A 17,883-nucleotide genomic window follows, 5' to 3' on the forward strand; every position below is an offset into this window, starting at 1 on the left:
CATGCACTTTAAAAGAATGTTATTTTCTGTAGTTGTGTGTGGTATTTTCTTTCTATTGTGTTGAGCTGATTACTGACACTGTTCAGTTCCTTTACACCAAACAAGTAGTTTTCTACTTTTTCTATTAATTATCAAGAGAGGAGGGTTGAAATATCAAAATGAATGCCAATTTATCTATTCTTCAATTTTATAAGCTTGTATGTCATGTTTTTTGAAGCTCTATTAGTTGCACATATTTATTATTATATCTTCTTCATGAATTGATATTATTATTATAAAATATCCCTCTTTATCTGCGGTAGCATCATCTTCCCATCAGCATAATTTTTCTGATATTAACATCAGAATATAGCTACTTCAGCTTTATTATAATTTTTGTTTGCATGGTATAATATGATCTTTTAAACGTGCCCTTAAAGTGGATTTCTTATAGACTGCAGACAGTTGGGCCAGGTTTTTACACCCAATCTAATACTTTCGGCCTTTTAACTGGAGTGTGTAGCCCTTTTACATTTAATATATTTACATTTGGGGCTGAATTTAGGTTTATCATCCTGTTATTCATTTTATATTTGTACCAACCGTTCTTTTCTTCTCTTTTTCTGCCTTCTTTTAATCTAATTGTCTTTTTAACATTCTATTTTATCCACTGGCATATTATTTATTTTAGTGCTCGCTGTAAGGTTTACAATCTATCTTCAAACAATATTATGGCACTTTATGAGCAACCTTCAACATCTCAACAGTATACTTCTACTTCCTTCCCACTTCATCTTTTATGCTTTTGTAGCCATCAACTTTATTTCTCAGTGTTAAGAATCCCACATTCACTGTTGGTATTTTTATTTTAAAGGTCCACTATCCTTTATATTTAGCGTTTCCTGCGCTTGTCATTCCCTGGTGTAGACATGAGTTTTCCTGTGGTATCATCTTTCTTCAGCCTGAAGAACTTCCCTGATCATTTCTTGCAGTGCAGTATACTGGTGATAATGCTCTCGACTTCTGTTTATCTTATCTCAAAATGTATTTTTTTGCTTTCAGTTTGAAAGATACTTTTGACAAATACACAAATTTGAAACTGTTTTATCATTCAGCTTTTTAAAAGATGTGATTTATTGTCTTCTGGTTTGAGCTGTTTCCAACAAGACGTCAGTAGTATCCTTAACATTGTTCCCCACAAATAATATCATTGTTCCCCTTAAAATCATGCTTTTTAAGATTTTTTTCTCTATCACTGGTTTGCAGTAATTGGATTATGGTGTACCTTAGTATAATTTTCCTTGTGATGTATTTAGCTTCCTGAATCTGTGGGTTCATGTCTTCCATCACATTTGAAAAAATTTCTTTTACGCCTTCAAATTTTTTATGCCTTAATCTCACTATGACACCTCACTTACATTCCAATGCTTGTTATCATCTTACAATTCACCACCTAAGATTCTTCATCTGTTCTACAGCTTTTAATTTTTTGCTACCTGAGCTTCAGTCTGGGCAATTACTACCATTCTCTCTTCAAGCTGATTGATCTTTCCCTCTAGAATGTCCAACTGGTGATTATTTCTACCCAGTGAGTTTTCCTATTAGACCTTGAACACATCTAAAATAGCTGTTTTATTATTTTATTTTGTCAGTTTACTTTTTTTTAATTAGTTTATTTATCTATTTTTTAACTTTACAATATTGTATTAGTTTTGCCATACATTGACATGAATCCACCATGGGTGTACATGTGTTCCCCTTCCAGAACCCCCCTCCCACCATCCTCCCCATCCCATCCCTCTGGGTCATCCCAGTGCACCAGCCCCGAGCACTCTGTATCATGCATCGAACATGGACTGGCGATTTGTTTCACATATGATCATTTACATGCTTCCATGCCATTCTCCCATATTCTCCCACCCTCGCCCTCTCCCACAGAGTCCATAATACTGTTCTATTTATCTGTGTCTCTTTTGATGTCTCGCATACAGGATTATCTTTACCAATTAACTAAATACCATATATATGTGTCAGTATACTGTATTGGTGTCTTTCTTTCTGGCTTACTTCACTCTGTATAATAGGCTCCAGTTTCATCCACCTCATTAGAACTGATTCGAGTGTATTCTTTTTAATGGCTGAGTAATATTCCATTGTGTATATGAAATAGCCGTTTTAAAGATCTTACCTGCTAATTCTGTAAACTATGTTGGTAAGTCTGTTTCTGTTGACAGATTTGTTTCTAGTTTTGGTTCACACTTTCCTAGTACTATACCTAAGTACTTTTTATTGCATTTTCAGCACTATAAATGTTACACTGTTGACTGTATTTTGCTGTACTTATGAGTGTTAAGTTTTCTTCTGGAAGGCAGTTAATTCAGTAAAGATCCACATGATCTTGTAGAGGTTTGTCTTGTCTTTAGCTTTATTAGTATGAGTATAAAGTAGCCTTTATTGTAGGACAGATTAGCCTCACTTTCAAGGATTAGACTTTCCCAGGTCTCTAAAGCACAGTGTGAGTCCCCGTCATGTATCAGTTTGCACATTCCCAGTAGTCACTATTTCTTTGGTAGGCTCACCCTGCCCCTTTTACCAAATCTGCTTTATTTTCTGTTTATACTGGTATTCCTGACAGTTAAAGATAGTGGCTTAAAAAGGAGGGCTTCCTGGTGGCACTAGTGTAAAGAATCTGCCTATAATGCAGGAGACCCAGGTATGATCCCTGGGTTGGAAAGATCCCCTGGGGAAGGGAATGGCAACCTATTCAGGTATTCTTGCCTGGAGAATTCCATGGATGCTTAAAAGGAGGCAGTGAAAGAGAAGAAAATTATTCCATTTATTTCAAAAGAAAAAAAAAAAACCCAAAGTCTTACTTTTTAAAGAAATTTGCTAAGTTTCTACCATATGCAACAGATGAAGATTTCTGAATCAAAGAATTCTCAAATCATATCCACTTTTCTATACACTCACTTTAAGAAGCATCTATAGTCTCTATTTCTTAAATTATTCATGCAAAGAATTCTGATTTAATAAGAGAAAACACAGAACATTTCATAAATATGCATAACTGTGGTTTCTATAGTCCAACCTCTATTTTTATACTATTAAAAGATAAATGTTGGAGTCTGGCACTGAAAAAAGAACAACGCCCTTCCAATTCATCACAAGGAAGGAAGAATTCTTTAAAAATGCTTTAATTTCCTACTTTTTAATTTTTAATACAACCTCATTTCCTGGCTACTTAAATTCATTCAATAGTTTATTCCCAGGCTGAAGTATTCCATCAAAATCCACTTTGAGAGGCAGTCAAACTATAACACAAGACGAGAAAAAGAAGGGAAGAGTGACGGGGTCCCCAAGGCACTGCAGCCACAGAGACAAGCAAAGCTACAGGGAACAGGACATTAGCAAAACAAGACAGGAATAAAGAAGTTCTACACTGCAAAGCTCTATTTCAAAGAAACAACTGATACTTTAAATACACTATGAATAGAAATCGATATGGGTATGAAATTATTTTAGCTTAAAAACAGATTACCAGTTTGAAAAGGTTCAAAATTTAACTGAATAAAAGTTACCTCCTATTATTTCAAATGCCTTATAAGTAAGCTCAAATGCATATCATGCCTATATAGTACTAAGTACTGAAACAAGTGGTTAAATTTTAAAAAGTTACAGGTATTTGATTAAAAAAAGTAAATAAGTTAAGAAAAACAAACAATTTGAATTACGGCATAATGGAATTTGTTTTATAGTCTCCCAGTTCTTTAGAATTTTGGTTATGTTGACAGTATGAAATCTTTTAAGATAAAAAAAATATAAAAGTAAAAAAATAAAATAAAATCAGTTATACTGACCACAACTAATGTAGGAACTCCCTAAGAAGATAATAGAGTAGAGGTCTGGTTAAGTGTCACACTCAAAAGTAATATATTAAGACTGGAATCCATTTCAGAAGTCAAGAATTATAAGCCACGGATGATTGACAGATGGAAGTCTGTAATAATACACAGCCTAACTTCTTCACGTTGTCATTCCAGTTTCTTCGTTAGGTTAGTTATACTTAGAACCCTAACTCTATGTCTGAGAGAATCCATTTCCAGCCAGTTTTAACTGACACCAAATTCTTCCTCATGCTGAGCCCAAAGCTCCCTCCTTGTTCTATATATTGCTCCTCAGAACAACAGAAGGCAAGTGGACCACCTCTGTAACATGACATCCTTTCAGATATTTAAAGCATTTTTTCCCAAGTTGCATAGTTTTTTATTGTAGTTTAATGTAAATATTTGTTCAAGTGTGTAACTGACATGTCAGACTATAATCTCTATTAAGATAGTGAAATTGTCTTTTAAATCTTACTCTGTAGTGCCTGGTACACAGAGCACTTAATACACTGGTTGAATGGAAAGGAAAAAAAGGTACAGATGTCTGATTTTCTACTTGTACAAAATTCTGTCAATGTTTTTCCTAAAATCAAGAAAGTTACCCAGTATAATCTCTCACTTTCTTCTAACTGCAATATCCTTATATTTTAATGTATAGTCCTTTACCTTGAACACATTTCTAATACGTGATATCGGATAATTTTATAATATATTTATAGAAACTTCCAGAGTCAAAAACGATCTAAACAGTAGGACATCTATGTTGCACAAAGAACATATTAATAATCGTTCATCACATATTCAGTGCCATTTTGACATGTGTATTAATACAATGCAACTTCGTATTATCACATTGTAGCTTCAATTATATAATGCTTTTTAAAAAAGCATTCATTAAATAGACACTTTCAAACTACAAACATGTAAGGAACAAGCATGAACAGGGTAAGGTCAGATCTCTTAGGGGTCCTTAGGTAGAAAAAAAAGTTGAGAACTATAAATCCTCAGTGATAAAATCTCCTTTCTTAAAATATAATTTTTTTATAAGAAATGTATGTGAATCTTTACCAACTATTAATAATTGGGACCAATAAATACTTACTTCACTGTGGCACTTAGAAGAAAGTTCAGCTGTGGCATTAACAGGTTGTCAGGAGCTGACAGATAGCGATCAAACTGAACCTAAATGAAACAGAGAAATTCGAAACACAAAGTGTATATATCTGCTAACAGACCTCCCTAATAATCATCCCTTTTTAAGGATTAAATCCTTGGGAAAATCCCATATTCCAAATAATGAGGCCTTTGTGATCAAAATGAGTTATTTCTCATATATTCTAACTAAATTCACTGCAAGTGTCAACTCTTTAAAGTACTCAGTATCAGCAACATCTACTTTTAAAATTTCAAATCCAAGCCATTCATTTTGATCTCCCTCACCTAACTTCTGGGCAATAATATTAATAAGAAGTTAAGTCATCAGATTTCAAGTCTACCTTACTTTTTAAAATCCAGAGTACCTGTTAATCATTCACTCATCTATTCATTATTAATATTCATCGAGTACCTGTTATTGGTAAGGTAACTTATAACGTAATGTAAATATAATGGTGAGCAAAAGAAGACAGTCCCTAGCTTCACAGAGCTCATGGTCTAGTAAGAGAGGTAGTAAACAAATGTAAATAAAGGAAAACCAAGGTACCAATACTATAAAAGCATCCATCAGGAGGACGCAGATCTAATTTTTGTGTTTGGCAAAAGCATCTCTGAGCAAAGGACGTTTTGGGTGAAACCGTGAAGATGAACTGACATCAGGTTAAGTGTGTGCGTAGTGGGGACAGTGTGCATAAAGGCTTAGGTGAGAAAGAATGGCTGCTAGAGCTCAGTTCATGTAGGACTTGAAAGCTTTTCTAACAGAATCTGATTTCTACTGTAAAAGCATTAGGAAAACCATTAAAGGAGGGAAATAATGAAAGGGGGGAAATCATCTGATTTGAATTTAAGATGTTAACTCTGGCCACAGCAAAAAGAATCAAAGGGGAGGTTGTACATAGCAGATGCAAGGGCACCAAATGGGTAGCTTCTGCAGCATCTCAGACAACAAGGGCAACAGGAGTGGAAAGAAGAGATATCTGAGAAAATTAGAGAGCAAAATCATCACAATTTGGTTAGTAGTAAATGGGATAAGGGGGTTGACTCGGAGATTTTGGATCTGCATAATTTAATTCACAGCACTATCACAATTCACAACTGTATTCTTTATGCATTTATTTAGTTGCATGATCAATGCAGCTCTTATTGGTAGCTGACTCTAACGATATATAGCCTAACTTCTTCATGCTGTCATTCCTGTTTCTTCATTAGGTTAGAAGTAAAATTCTGAAACTGAAGAAAAACTACATAGGAATAATGAGACTATTAGGGCATGAATACTACCAATGTCTGTCTTGATCAGACCTCTTTAAAGGAATACATGTGCAATCATTATGACTGGACCCAATCGTGAATACATGGGACAGACTAAGAATAACATTCCATAAGGAAACGTACATGGACATGCTTTATTGTGTACTTACCATTGCAGCCTTCAGAGCCACAGAATCGAGGTTGGGCAAATTAGCTAAAGGGCCCTTAAGGAACAAAAGGCCAAAAACAAGATGAAAACAGGTGCTATATGTTACAGTTCACTTATGAAATACAGTCCATTAGGAGACTTCCCAAATTTGAAAATTTAGCTTATTTCCAAAGAACGTCCTATCTTCAACCTCAATTAAAAGAGGAACTATGATCTGTTAATTTTTGTATAACTAACGTGAAGGTACTCAATAATATTTGTTGGAGTGAGGAGCAAATACATTTATGAACAATGAAAGAGCAAGATACTTCAGATTTAATCATAAGCAAGAAAAAAGGGCAGTGAAGTACTGAGAAATGGCAGTGAGACATAGGGACTTTAAGAGTCTCACTTTGACAATTTTAGATAGTATAAAAAAGGTAGCAGAATTAGCTCCTTGGTGGAAACTTGTTTATTACCTTATCAAAAGAAAAAATTCAAAACCTGTGATCTTTAAGATTGTCACTTAAGAGTTCCTGGGCTATAAAATATTCTTCATCTTAATGTTATTTAAAAGAGTTTTTTGCTTTTTAAAGAAAAATGCTTACATGGTTTCCTAGGCTTCTCTCCTGCTCCGTGTTCTAATTCTACTGGAATTCCATAACTGAACAAGATCATATGCTAGTCCCAGAAGTATTTACCTTTCCAAATAATAGACCATGATCTGCTAAATTAAAAGGGGGAATGACTGCTATTTATATATAGTAATCTATGCATTCAATTAGTTGATGGTGATAAAGGACTCTGAAAAATTAACCACTGTATTAATTTATACATTTTTCTATACTAATTTTTGTATATTTTCATTATGTTTAACCCAAACTATCTATAGTGAAAAGGACAGTTAACATTTGGGGACGCTCTACTGTATCTCAGGTGGTCATCTGAGCACTACACAGGCATGATCTCACTTATCTTCAGAATAACCCTATGTTACAGAGATTAGTACCCTCAATTTACAAATGAGGAAATAGAGACAAGTCACCTTCCCAGTGAAAAATTGCTACTAAGTGGCAGAGCCAAGATTCTAATGAGTCTCGCTCTAGAAGACACAGTCTAAATCGGTGTTTCTCTCTAGTTAGAAACAGCCATGTGCTTACCTGTTCAGCTTTATGTTGCTGTACCGTGTTATAGATATAACTCAAGCCTGCTCTAGTCAAAACGTAAGAAGCTTGCTCATTTATAAGTGTGTCCAAATGTGCTTCAATCTAAAATAAAATACAATTAAAAGAACATATTTTAAAAGAATAGGACTGATGAGAGTAGAAGTAGACTAGCCTGGACTCTTAGCTCTTCATCACGTTCCTTGCTGAGGCACGGGGACTGCTCTTATAAAAAGACTTTTCCTTCCTCAAAGAGGAAGTCCTCTCATAAATGGGAAGAGAGTCTTCTTTGAGGATTCCAGGACTAGCCACTAGTCAAAAAAATTTGAGTTGCTTCTTAGCTCTTTTAAAAGCTGGTATGAAGCAATCAAACAAAAACTACTCATCACCAACAACAATGTAAAATAAAATACTTAGGAAGAATTCTGGGAGGATGAGGACTTGTTGTTCCTCACATCCACACTGCCTCATGCTCCCAACTTACTGGACTGACTCAGCCAATCAGATATGCCACCTGGAGAGGCCCGGAGGAAATCCCACAGGGGCTGAAGCTATAAGTTCTCCTGAAGAAAGCAGATGTGGGACAACTAGGGGATGATTGAGGACCCAGCAGAAGACTAGTCAGAGACGTCGGGTTCAGGGGCTGCCTACAAAGCCTGTGCTGGCAGGTGTGAGTTGTATGTGCTCATCTGCTTTGTGCTGCTCTTGGGGAAGCTACCTACGGCTAATGGGGGCAGAAGTCACAGGAGGAGACTGCCCGGTGGGATGACAAATTCTCAGGAAGGGAATTCCCTTTCCTTTACCAGTACTGGCCTGAAAGCCTGGAGCTCTTCCTGCTGTTTCTCTCTCACTGTTATCAACCTGTTTACCAATGGCACAGTTCACTATTAACAGATGATGTTCCCACCTGAATACTTGCCATTGTCCAAGCCTCTTAAGTAGCTGAGCCCCTCCCCTTAAAAAACTTACAACTGGTTTAAAAAAGGTGATAGGTTCTAAGAGGAAAGCCACCAGAGTAATGAAAACAAGTGCCTTTTCTTGAGGTGACACAGGTAACTCAGACAGCAAACAATCCGCCTCCAATGAGGCAGACCCCACTTCGATCCCTGGGTTGGGAAGATCTCCTGCAGAAGGGAATGGTAACCCACTCCAGTATTCCTGCCTGGAAAATTCCATGGACAGAGGGGCCTGGCAGGATACAGTCCATGGGGTTGCAAAAAGTCATATGACTGAGTGACTAACACATGTATACTGAAAGGCACAGGGCACTTTAATTTTTTTCAAATGAATGCCCAAGAAAGTACAATTAGAACCTTAGAACCTTTACTTACTAGTCTCTTTGAAAATCCAAGAAAAATAAGATTGCAAATATAAATATTTAATGAAAGAGTTACCACTAAGAACCAAATTAGTGTATGAAAGAAAAATGGAAGAATAGTAATACAGAATAAATATCAAAGAAATATATTAGAGTGAAGAGGTTTAAACAGAAATTAAAAGACAAATTCCGGAGATAAAGCCAACTAAGGACAGAAGCTTTTTATATTCAGAATATAAAAAGTAACAGATGGAGAAGTGATAATTAATTAAAGATAACAGAAAACTTTCTTGAGCAAAAAAAAAAAAAGGTTGACTCTTCAGACTGAAATGGCTCTGCAAAGTCCAAAATGGAAGTAACAAAAAAAGAGACATACTAAAAAATATCCTGAGGAAATATCTGAACTCAAAGGAAAATCCTTATAAGCTCCTACATGAATAAAATAGGTTCATCGCAAAACTAAAGAGAATCAGACTGGCCTGGATTTCTTACCTGGAACACTGGAAGAAGTTTAAGAATGGAAGAAAATTACCAGACTATTGATAGAAAATATCTGAAAATCAAGAATCTTTTACTAAACAAGGAAAACCATTACTGCGGGGGCATGCCTCCCAGCAAGCAGCCACACCCTTGCCCGGTCCTTTCACACTGACTCTGGGCTGGTCCATGAGACCAGCACTGACCACCGGCCTAACAGCAAGCATGATGCAGACCTAAAAAGCACTTACATGGTGGGGTGTGTCCTCTTGGGATGCAAAACATAACTTTGGGATATTTAAGAAACAAGGATAGTGATAAAAGAGATTGTTGGACAACTGATACATATCTGCACATTTCGGGAACAGATTTAGACAAACGGCAGTTTGGGGTTGAAATAGCGATAAATACATTAAAAGCCGATTAATTTTTTAAAAATATTTTTACTAATTATACATAAACAATTATGGAAGAAAGAAAAATTAATCATACTTCGTATTTTGTAAAAAAAAAAAAAAAAGAAGAAAGAAAAGAAAAAAGAAAGGCTTTGACTGCAGGAAATATCACGAAATTAGAGGTCTCAAAACTCATTCCTTGGAAAAACCAAAAACAATATATTTTTACTGCAGCCACTGCCAACTGTTTATATTCTTGTGATAATAAAGAAGATTCAGAGTGTTGTTTTTTTTTAAACATTTTATCTACCAAATCACTATTTCAAACTCAGAAGTCAAGTGCCTGGTAAATTTTATAAATGACTTTGTTTTGACTCTTAAGTGAGACCATTTGGCTTAAGGACCAGCATGGTTGGTTTCACAAATTGTAATGTTGTGCCTAACACTGATTTACACATAGACAAAAATGTATCTGTCCTTTGCAACACCTTCCGCACAAGCTCCGCAGTTTGAAAAATATAGCACGTTATTCACAGTTCAGAAACTGAAATCTGCATATAGGATAATGCTTCAAATTAGTCAGAAAAGCTCCATTCTACCACCATGTACTATGGTTTGAATAAAATATCCTACCCATTACATACCCTGGCTTCTCCCAAACTAAACTAAAATACGAATATGCCTGGGGGGAAGGGAGGTATTATCAGACTATAACAAGGGATTCATAGAAATCAGGTCACTGAAGTTAGCCTACAGCCAGTTACTGAGATCATTTATGGAAAAAGCAAATTTCATCACAGTGAGCATCATGTTATGGCAAAATTAACCTGGAACTGCAGCATTTCCAGCCGTCTGTCAGTGAATTCAAACAGAGCTAATGTCGTCTTCATCATGTATAGTGAATTGACCATGAAAGTGGCCATGTCAGCTGTGCCCAAATGGCTGGCTGACACAGTACACATCTGGAGGAGAGGATCCAAGACACACGATAACACCTACAATGAGAAACAGAATCAAACAGACCCTTCATCTCCGTACCAGTGATACAGGTCTGCATTAACGGCACATCAAGGTGAATGCCACACTATAGAGGAGGGGACCAACTTACAGAAGCACATATGAAAGAGATTAAACGGTATAAAAATCATAACTCCTAAAACAAGCATCACTGAATATATATTACTTTTTAAATTAATGGGAAATGGTTTAATATTTGAAGGAAAAAACACTGAGAAGGGGTGTCAAGATACATGGGTTAGGAAATGCCAGAATTGCAACAGAATGTACACTAGAGGAGCAGTAAGAGTCATTAAGAGTGAATTTACAACACACCTGCACAAAATCAGCTTGACGGGCATCTAATGGCACAACTGAAGAATCATGAGATGCTAGAACTTCACGCAGCAACACGAGCGTCTGATTTAAGGCAGAACTTGGTCCAAGATCGGGTGGTGGGAGTTCAACCTAAAATAAAGGATGATCTATACACTGCTTATATTTTTCTACTAAATTTTAGTGTCTAAATAAATGCCAGTTCACAGTAAAATCATTCAAATGAAACACATAAAGCACTGGCTGACACATTACAAAATCTATCATCTATCAATTGTTTATTCTCTATTGTACTAATGAAAATCACAGAAAGTGACACAAAAGTTTTTGTTAGATTATCTCAGAATTAATATATCAGAAGTATAGACTTTATACTTTAAAAATACAAAAAATTATGCAGAAAAACTTAGTAGTCTTTGAATTTAGGATTATATTTTCATATGGATTTGAAACGGCCTATTTTGTTTAGCACAAGTCTTAAGAAAAAAGTAATTCAGAGAGAGACCAGCACTTCCCCAACTATAATTGAGAATCACCACTCCCCATCATGCCCCAATCTCAGATATTGTGGCTCAATATGTACAGGTTCAGGGTCTATATACTTGAAACTAAGTCCCCCTAAAACTGAGTTCCCTCACTGAGTTTATGGGTAATCTCTTATCCAAAGCCAGACTCCCTTTATTGTCCTGCCCTTGTTCCCCTCAGGACTGATGAGTATCAAAGAAAAGGGGAGACTGAAGCCAAGCAGGACCCTATAGGACATTCCCAGGTACAAACCCCCTCCGTGTCCCCCATTTCCTGTTTGTAGAGCAAAAGGCTTTAGTCTCCTACGCCCTTCCTCAGTTCTGAAGAGCAGAAGCAAACGGTTAATGATTAGGACAACAGACCCACAGGTCTCCTAGTTCCTCCTGAAAAGATATAGATGACAATCTGATGCATACTTTGAGTTGTTCTGGAGAAAGTAAGACCCTCATCCAGGCAGAGAATGGTGACTACATGCTGATCACAAATACACAGACCCCTGCTGAAACCAGCAGGTTAAGATTCCCAGAACATCACCCTGTTACCTTACCACCAATAAGGTAATCAATAACCAATAACCAATGAGAAGGTCCACAAGCTGGTCATGCATCCTAAGATCCTTTCCCCTAACACGGTCTTTAAAAACCCTGCCTGAAAGCCATGGAGGAATTCCCATCTTTTGAGCATTAGGTGCCTGTTCTCCTTGCTTGGCACTCTGCAAATGAACCCTTACTTCGGTCCAAACACCCACAGTCAGAGTTTGGCTTTCCAGCCCTGAGGGCACATGAGGCCCCTCTCGGTAACAGACATTGAAACCATCACCACATTCTATACCACAACCATTTCTTCTGAAAGTTTCCTCTTACCTTACTTATTTATGGAATTACAATTTTAAGTCAGTAAAATTATTCAAAAGAAATTTAAGAGTGCAAGTTAATGTTTGAAATGTCAAAAAAATTACAACTTTTTCACATACTTTTATTTAAAATTTAAAAAGCATTTTAGCTGAAAACAGTTTTTGTTTTTTTCTGGCAGAATAATCTGCAATGAATAATGTAAAACTCGAAGTATTCCTCTAAAAAAGCACTTTTCAAACTTTAAGATGCAAATGAATGACCAGGGAATCAGGTTAAATGCACATTCTGATTCAGCAGGTCTGAATCTTAATCTCAGGTGCCTGAGGTTCTTCATCTCAGCTCAACTAATAAACTCCTAGGTGATGTCCAAGTTGCTCCTCCAAGAACTACAATTTGAACACTAAAAAGACATTCTAAACAGGAGTGATATCCAAAAATTTAAATCAAAATTTAAAGGACCATTTGATTTTCTTTTCGGAGTACCAGGCAAATCAACCCTGCTTACTATTAATTTGATATGGGCTTCATTTATGATAAAACATACCCTTTAAATTAGTATTGTTTTACTATAGTGAAAAGAACTTTTCAGAAAATGTCTCTCTAGCTAAAACTGATATGACATTGTATCTTTCAGGGGATCCTTTAGATTTTGCTAGATGCACAGCTATGAATGTTTCAGGAGAGCCTGATAAACAAGGGAGTACACATACTTGAACTTGACTACTGAATTGCTTCAAACACTTTGTTAGGGAAAAGGTACATCTTTCAATAAAATAATGTCCTTGAATTTTCCTTTAGCATACCAGATAAAGAATTAGCTCCCAAATGTGTCTTTTTAAAAGCAAAGACGGAATCATAAAACAGTTTGTTTCTGGCTATACCTTTATTTTAAAAGCTATTCTTCCTAACAATTTTATAATCCACTTAAAATTCTATTAACAAAAACTGGGTGCTTTGGTAGTGAAGACCATTCTGCAATACATGCTGTTTTCCTCATAAAGCTATAATCTTTTTGGAAGAAATGAATGGTTTATAAGAGGCAGAATAAGATGATAATATACTTAACATAAAATATGGAACATTAAAATTTGGAGAAATTAAAATTTTCTGAAAGAAATCTGAAATGGTTGTGTCCATATAAGTAACACATGAGCAATAAACAGTATCATATTCCAATCTGAACATGTTAAAATATCCTTAAATATTATCCAATTCATATCTAAGAAAAACATTTCAGGGCATAATCATTGATAATAACAATAAATAATAATAATAGTCAAAACCCATTCATCTAATCTCACATAGGCTGCAGTATTAATTGGTACTTAATATATTCAAATTACAATTCTTTCTTTCCCTTTTTTTATCCTATTCTATTCTAGAATTTAGCTGGAAGAAGCCACACTTAAAATTTGCCTTTCATTAACTATTGTATTTTCCTGAAACTTTCATTTTAACTTTGTAAGAGAAATACAGTATTTAAGAACTTAGTGGGTTTTTTGAATGAAAATAAAACAAAATAAATGGATAACCATTTGAGAAAAGTAAGTGTGATCCTTCCTTCCCTTCATGGACAAAAATAAACTTTATGTAGATTAAAAATTCATTATAAAAGCGAAATTACAGAAAGATCTAAGAACATGCATTTATATAAATTTATTAAATAATCTAACACTTTCCCACTAATGGATATTAACTTTAGCGTATAATAAATTCTATATATATTTTCTTGATGTGGGAAAGTTTTTGAAGTATGTTTTACAGCAAGTTCCCAAAGGAGAAACAATAGAGAAAAAAAATGTTAGATTTTACTATGTAAACATTAAAAGGAATGTATCAGAATATACTACAGGCAAAATCAAAAGGTAAATGATAACATGGAGAAAAGATTTGTAATATATATGACACTTAATATTCATAATGTATAAAAATATCAGAAAATAACAAGAATAAGATACAACTTAGTAGGAAATGGCAAAGGACTTGAAAAAACAATCCATGTGGTAATTATAATGACTGACTTTCACTTGTTGAACTATCCCTGCAATCCAGGAATAAATTCCAGTTGGTCAGGCTGTATAATCTTTTCTAAGGATTTCATTTGGTTCGCTAGTTATTATACTTTCCCACTCCAGAATTTCTTTTTGAGATTCTCTAACTCTTGGTAGGTATTTCCATTTTGTCCACACACTGTTCTCTTGACTCACGATTAACGTAACTGTTCCCAAGTCTTTGGCTGGTAGATGTGCCATCAAGTCTTTTGCAGGAAGGTATTTTCTTTGAATGGGCCACATTTCCCTGTTTGTGTGCCTTGTGATTTTTTGCTGAAAACAGCATTTGTTAACCCTGGAAATAAATTCTCCCCCTTCTCCAGGGGGTGCCATTTCTCGTTACTATTTTTTTTTTAACTTGCTGTAGGCTATCTCTGTGCCAAGGATGAGGCTGAGGTGTAAACTGAAGTTCTCAGGTCTTTCTGAGCCTGCTCCTTTCCCTGAACATACGGTTACTTTTTAGTTTTCCTTGTATATACAGTTGCTTTTGAATGTTTCTGATGTCTGACTCCCATCATGGGAAAAAGAAAAAACATTAAGGGGGTAGAAAAAATGCACTAACCTTTGAAATCACCAGGAAGTCAATTTAGCCAACTGACTAATTTAGGAGGAGGTGTCTGTCACAACGGGAGGTGTAGAAACAGTGGCCACCCTCCTTTTCACAACTCTGGGATGAGAGCACAGATCCCAGAGGTATGGAGGACAGGGTCCTTTCTGTCCACCCTGGCTCTACAAGCTGTGTGCAAGGCAGTTAAGGAACAAGTGCACACTGCCCGCCACAGCCTTGGGGGTGGGAGATGGGTAGTTGCAAGTGTGCTAAGAGTTGAAGTTGACCAAAACTGACTGCAATTTACAATTCAAGCCTTCTCCTAGAATTTGCAATTCTTCAATAGACCCCCAAGTTCCAAAATAGTTACACTGGACAAACTCTGCTAGTGCAGTTGTCTAAGGTGTAAAGACAGATTCCTTGTTGCCAAATTCCCCAAATTCCCTGGTTGCCAGATTCCTATGTTGCCAAATTCCCCGAAAATTATTTATCCTTGTATATTGATCTTGTCACCAATTTTATTTCTTGGGTTTTTGAAGTACAATCAGAGCATTCACAAATAATCCCCTATTTCCTCCTTTAAAATGTTTGTATCTCTCATTACTTTTTCTGGACTGTTATTTAAATAAGCAGTTCTTGGAAAGCATTCTTGTTGTGTTCTTTCTTGACTTAAACAGAAATATAATACTAGTGCTTCTATGTCAATCATGATATTGGCTGTTAGTTTTATTAATCTTTACATGGTAAAGGAAGTACTTCTACTTCCTCATTTACTAATATTTTCCCTCAACAATTAAATATCTAATAAGTTTTAATCCTCCTCTCTGGTTATTATCTCCAATTCTGATATTATAATTTTTAATTTTGTGGCTGCTTAAAGAATTGCTAGAAGGTTGTCAATTTTGTTGATCTTTTCAACAATCAATTTTGTTTTTCTGTCTTCTAATTGATTGTAGAAATGTACTTTCATTTTTCCTTTTACCATTCTGCTTTATTATTCTCTTTTCAGATTTCACAATAAGAAAGCCTCCTACATTTTACTTTTAGTTTTTTTTAGTTTCCATGTTTTCCAACTAGTAAAGCTTTGGGCAATACACTCGTGTGCTTTTCCCATATTGCAATCTGACTCTTGCCCCCACCACATGAATAAAACTGTCCTCAGTAAGTCATGGATCACCTACATCTTGACAAAGATAACAAACCTGCTGTCTCTTTTTTAATGGAACTCTTCCTCTAGTATGTGCCACCAACCATGCTTTCACCTCTATTCTCTTGGCTTTTCTGATAAAATCCTCTTCTCATTTCTCTCCTGCCTCTCCAACCTTCTTCAGAATCCCACCATCGTTGGGCTTACCTTCTTCTCTTAAATGTCACTGTTTCTCAAGACTGCGTCCTAGAAGCCCTACTCTCATTAAACATGAGTCCTAGTGACCTCATACAAACCCATGGATTCAACTCTTTACACACATAACCCCGTAAATCCAATTGCACGGCTCCCTGCTGGATGAGACTGACTATAGCAGGATATCCCATGTGTCTTGTCTAACTTAGACAATATTGTCATCTTACCCCCTAGATTTTGCACTTTCTCTTTATTCCAGATACTTGCAATTAGTATCAATATTCCCAGGTTGGGAACTTAGGAATTATTTTAGAACTCTTTCCTCTGATTTAACCACATTCTATCAGTCACCAACTTTTGAAGACTTACCTTTACCCTTCAAGAATCTGTCCCCTTATGGCTCTTCCCTTAGAGGATGTATTTTCATAAAAACTACTTCAATGATAATCGCTTCACTACTCTGTCTGCAACCTGACCTTTCTGTCTACATTCTATCCTGTCTCATTAAACAAAGAGTTACATATTCTTTCTGTTTCCTCTACTTAGGATGACCTCTATCCACCCTCCTTTTCACCTATCTAATCCCCTATGTCCTTCAAAGTTCAACTCTTGTAACTCCCTCTCTGGAAAGCTCCCCCTCTGTATATGTATATTATTATGGACACATATACTCCTCCTCTAAAGGCAAAGGAGAAAAGGAAAGATATACCTATTTGAATGCAGAGTTCGAAAGACTAGCAAGGAGAGATAAGAAAGCCTTCCTTGTGATCACTGTAAAGAAATAGAGGAAAACAACAGAATGGGAAAGACTAGAGATCTCTTCAAGAAAATCAGAGATATCAAAGGAACATTTCAAGCAAAGATGGACACAATAAAGGACAGAAGTAGTATGGACCTAACAGAAGCAGAAGATATTAAAAAAAGGTGGCAAGAATACACAGAACCACCTTACAGAAAAGATCTTCATGACCCAGATAACCACGATGGTGTGATCACTCACCTAGAGCCAGACATCCTGGAATGCGAAGTCACATGGGCCTTAGGAAGCATCACTATGAACAAAGATAGTGGAAGTGATGGAATTCCAGTTGAACTATTTCAAATCATAAAAGATGATGCTGTGAAAGTGCTGCACTCAATATGCCAGCAAATTTGGAAAACTCAGCAGTGGACACAGGACTGGAGAAAGTCAGTTTGCATTCCAATCCCAAAGAAAGGCAATGCCAAAGAATGCTCAAACAAATGTACAACTGTACTTATCTTACACGCTAGCAAAGTAACACTCAAAATTCTCCAAGCCAGGCTTCAACAGTATGTGAACTGTGAACTTCCAGATGTTCAAGCTGGATTTAGAAAAGGCAGAGGAACCTGAGATCAAATTGCCAACATCCGCTGGATCATCAAAAAAGCAAGAGAATTCCAGAAAAGCATCTACTTCTGCTTTATTGACTATGCCAAAGCC

At 36.0% G+C, this 17,883-nt stretch overlaps 1 protein-coding gene across 6 annotated transcripts in view; it reads right to left on the reverse strand.

The window, feature by feature from the left end:
• Nucleotides 1-17,883, reverse strand: part of COG6 (component of oligomeric golgi complex 6) — a 53,224-nt gene that overhangs the window by 8,151 nt on the left and 27,190 nt on the right. For all 6 annotated transcript variants that reach the window (XM_081547744.1, XM_081547746.1, XM_081547749.1 and 3 more), the window contains 5 exons: nucleotides 11,103-11,234; nucleotides 10,598-10,765; nucleotides 7,578-7,685; nucleotides 6,440-6,493; nucleotides 4,966-5,045 (listed from right to left, as the gene is read on the reverse strand). In XM_081547744.1, coding sequence (XP_081403870.1) covers nucleotides 4,966-5,045; nucleotides 6,440-6,493; nucleotides 7,578-7,685; nucleotides 10,598-10,765; nucleotides 11,103-11,234 — 542 coding nt within the window. The remainder of the gene's footprint in view (nucleotides 1-4,965; nucleotides 5,046-6,439; nucleotides 6,494-7,577; nucleotides 7,686-10,597; nucleotides 10,766-11,102; nucleotides 11,235-17,883) is intronic.

This window comes from Giraffa tippelskirchi, chromosome 12 (genome assembly GCF_054371585.1).
Source record: "Giraffa tippelskirchi isolate mGirTip1 chromosome 12, T2T-mGirTip1v1.2.pri, whole genome shotgun sequence".
NCBI classification, from domain to species: Eukaryota; Metazoa; Chordata; class Mammalia; order Artiodactyla; family Giraffidae; genus Giraffa; species Giraffa tippelskirchi.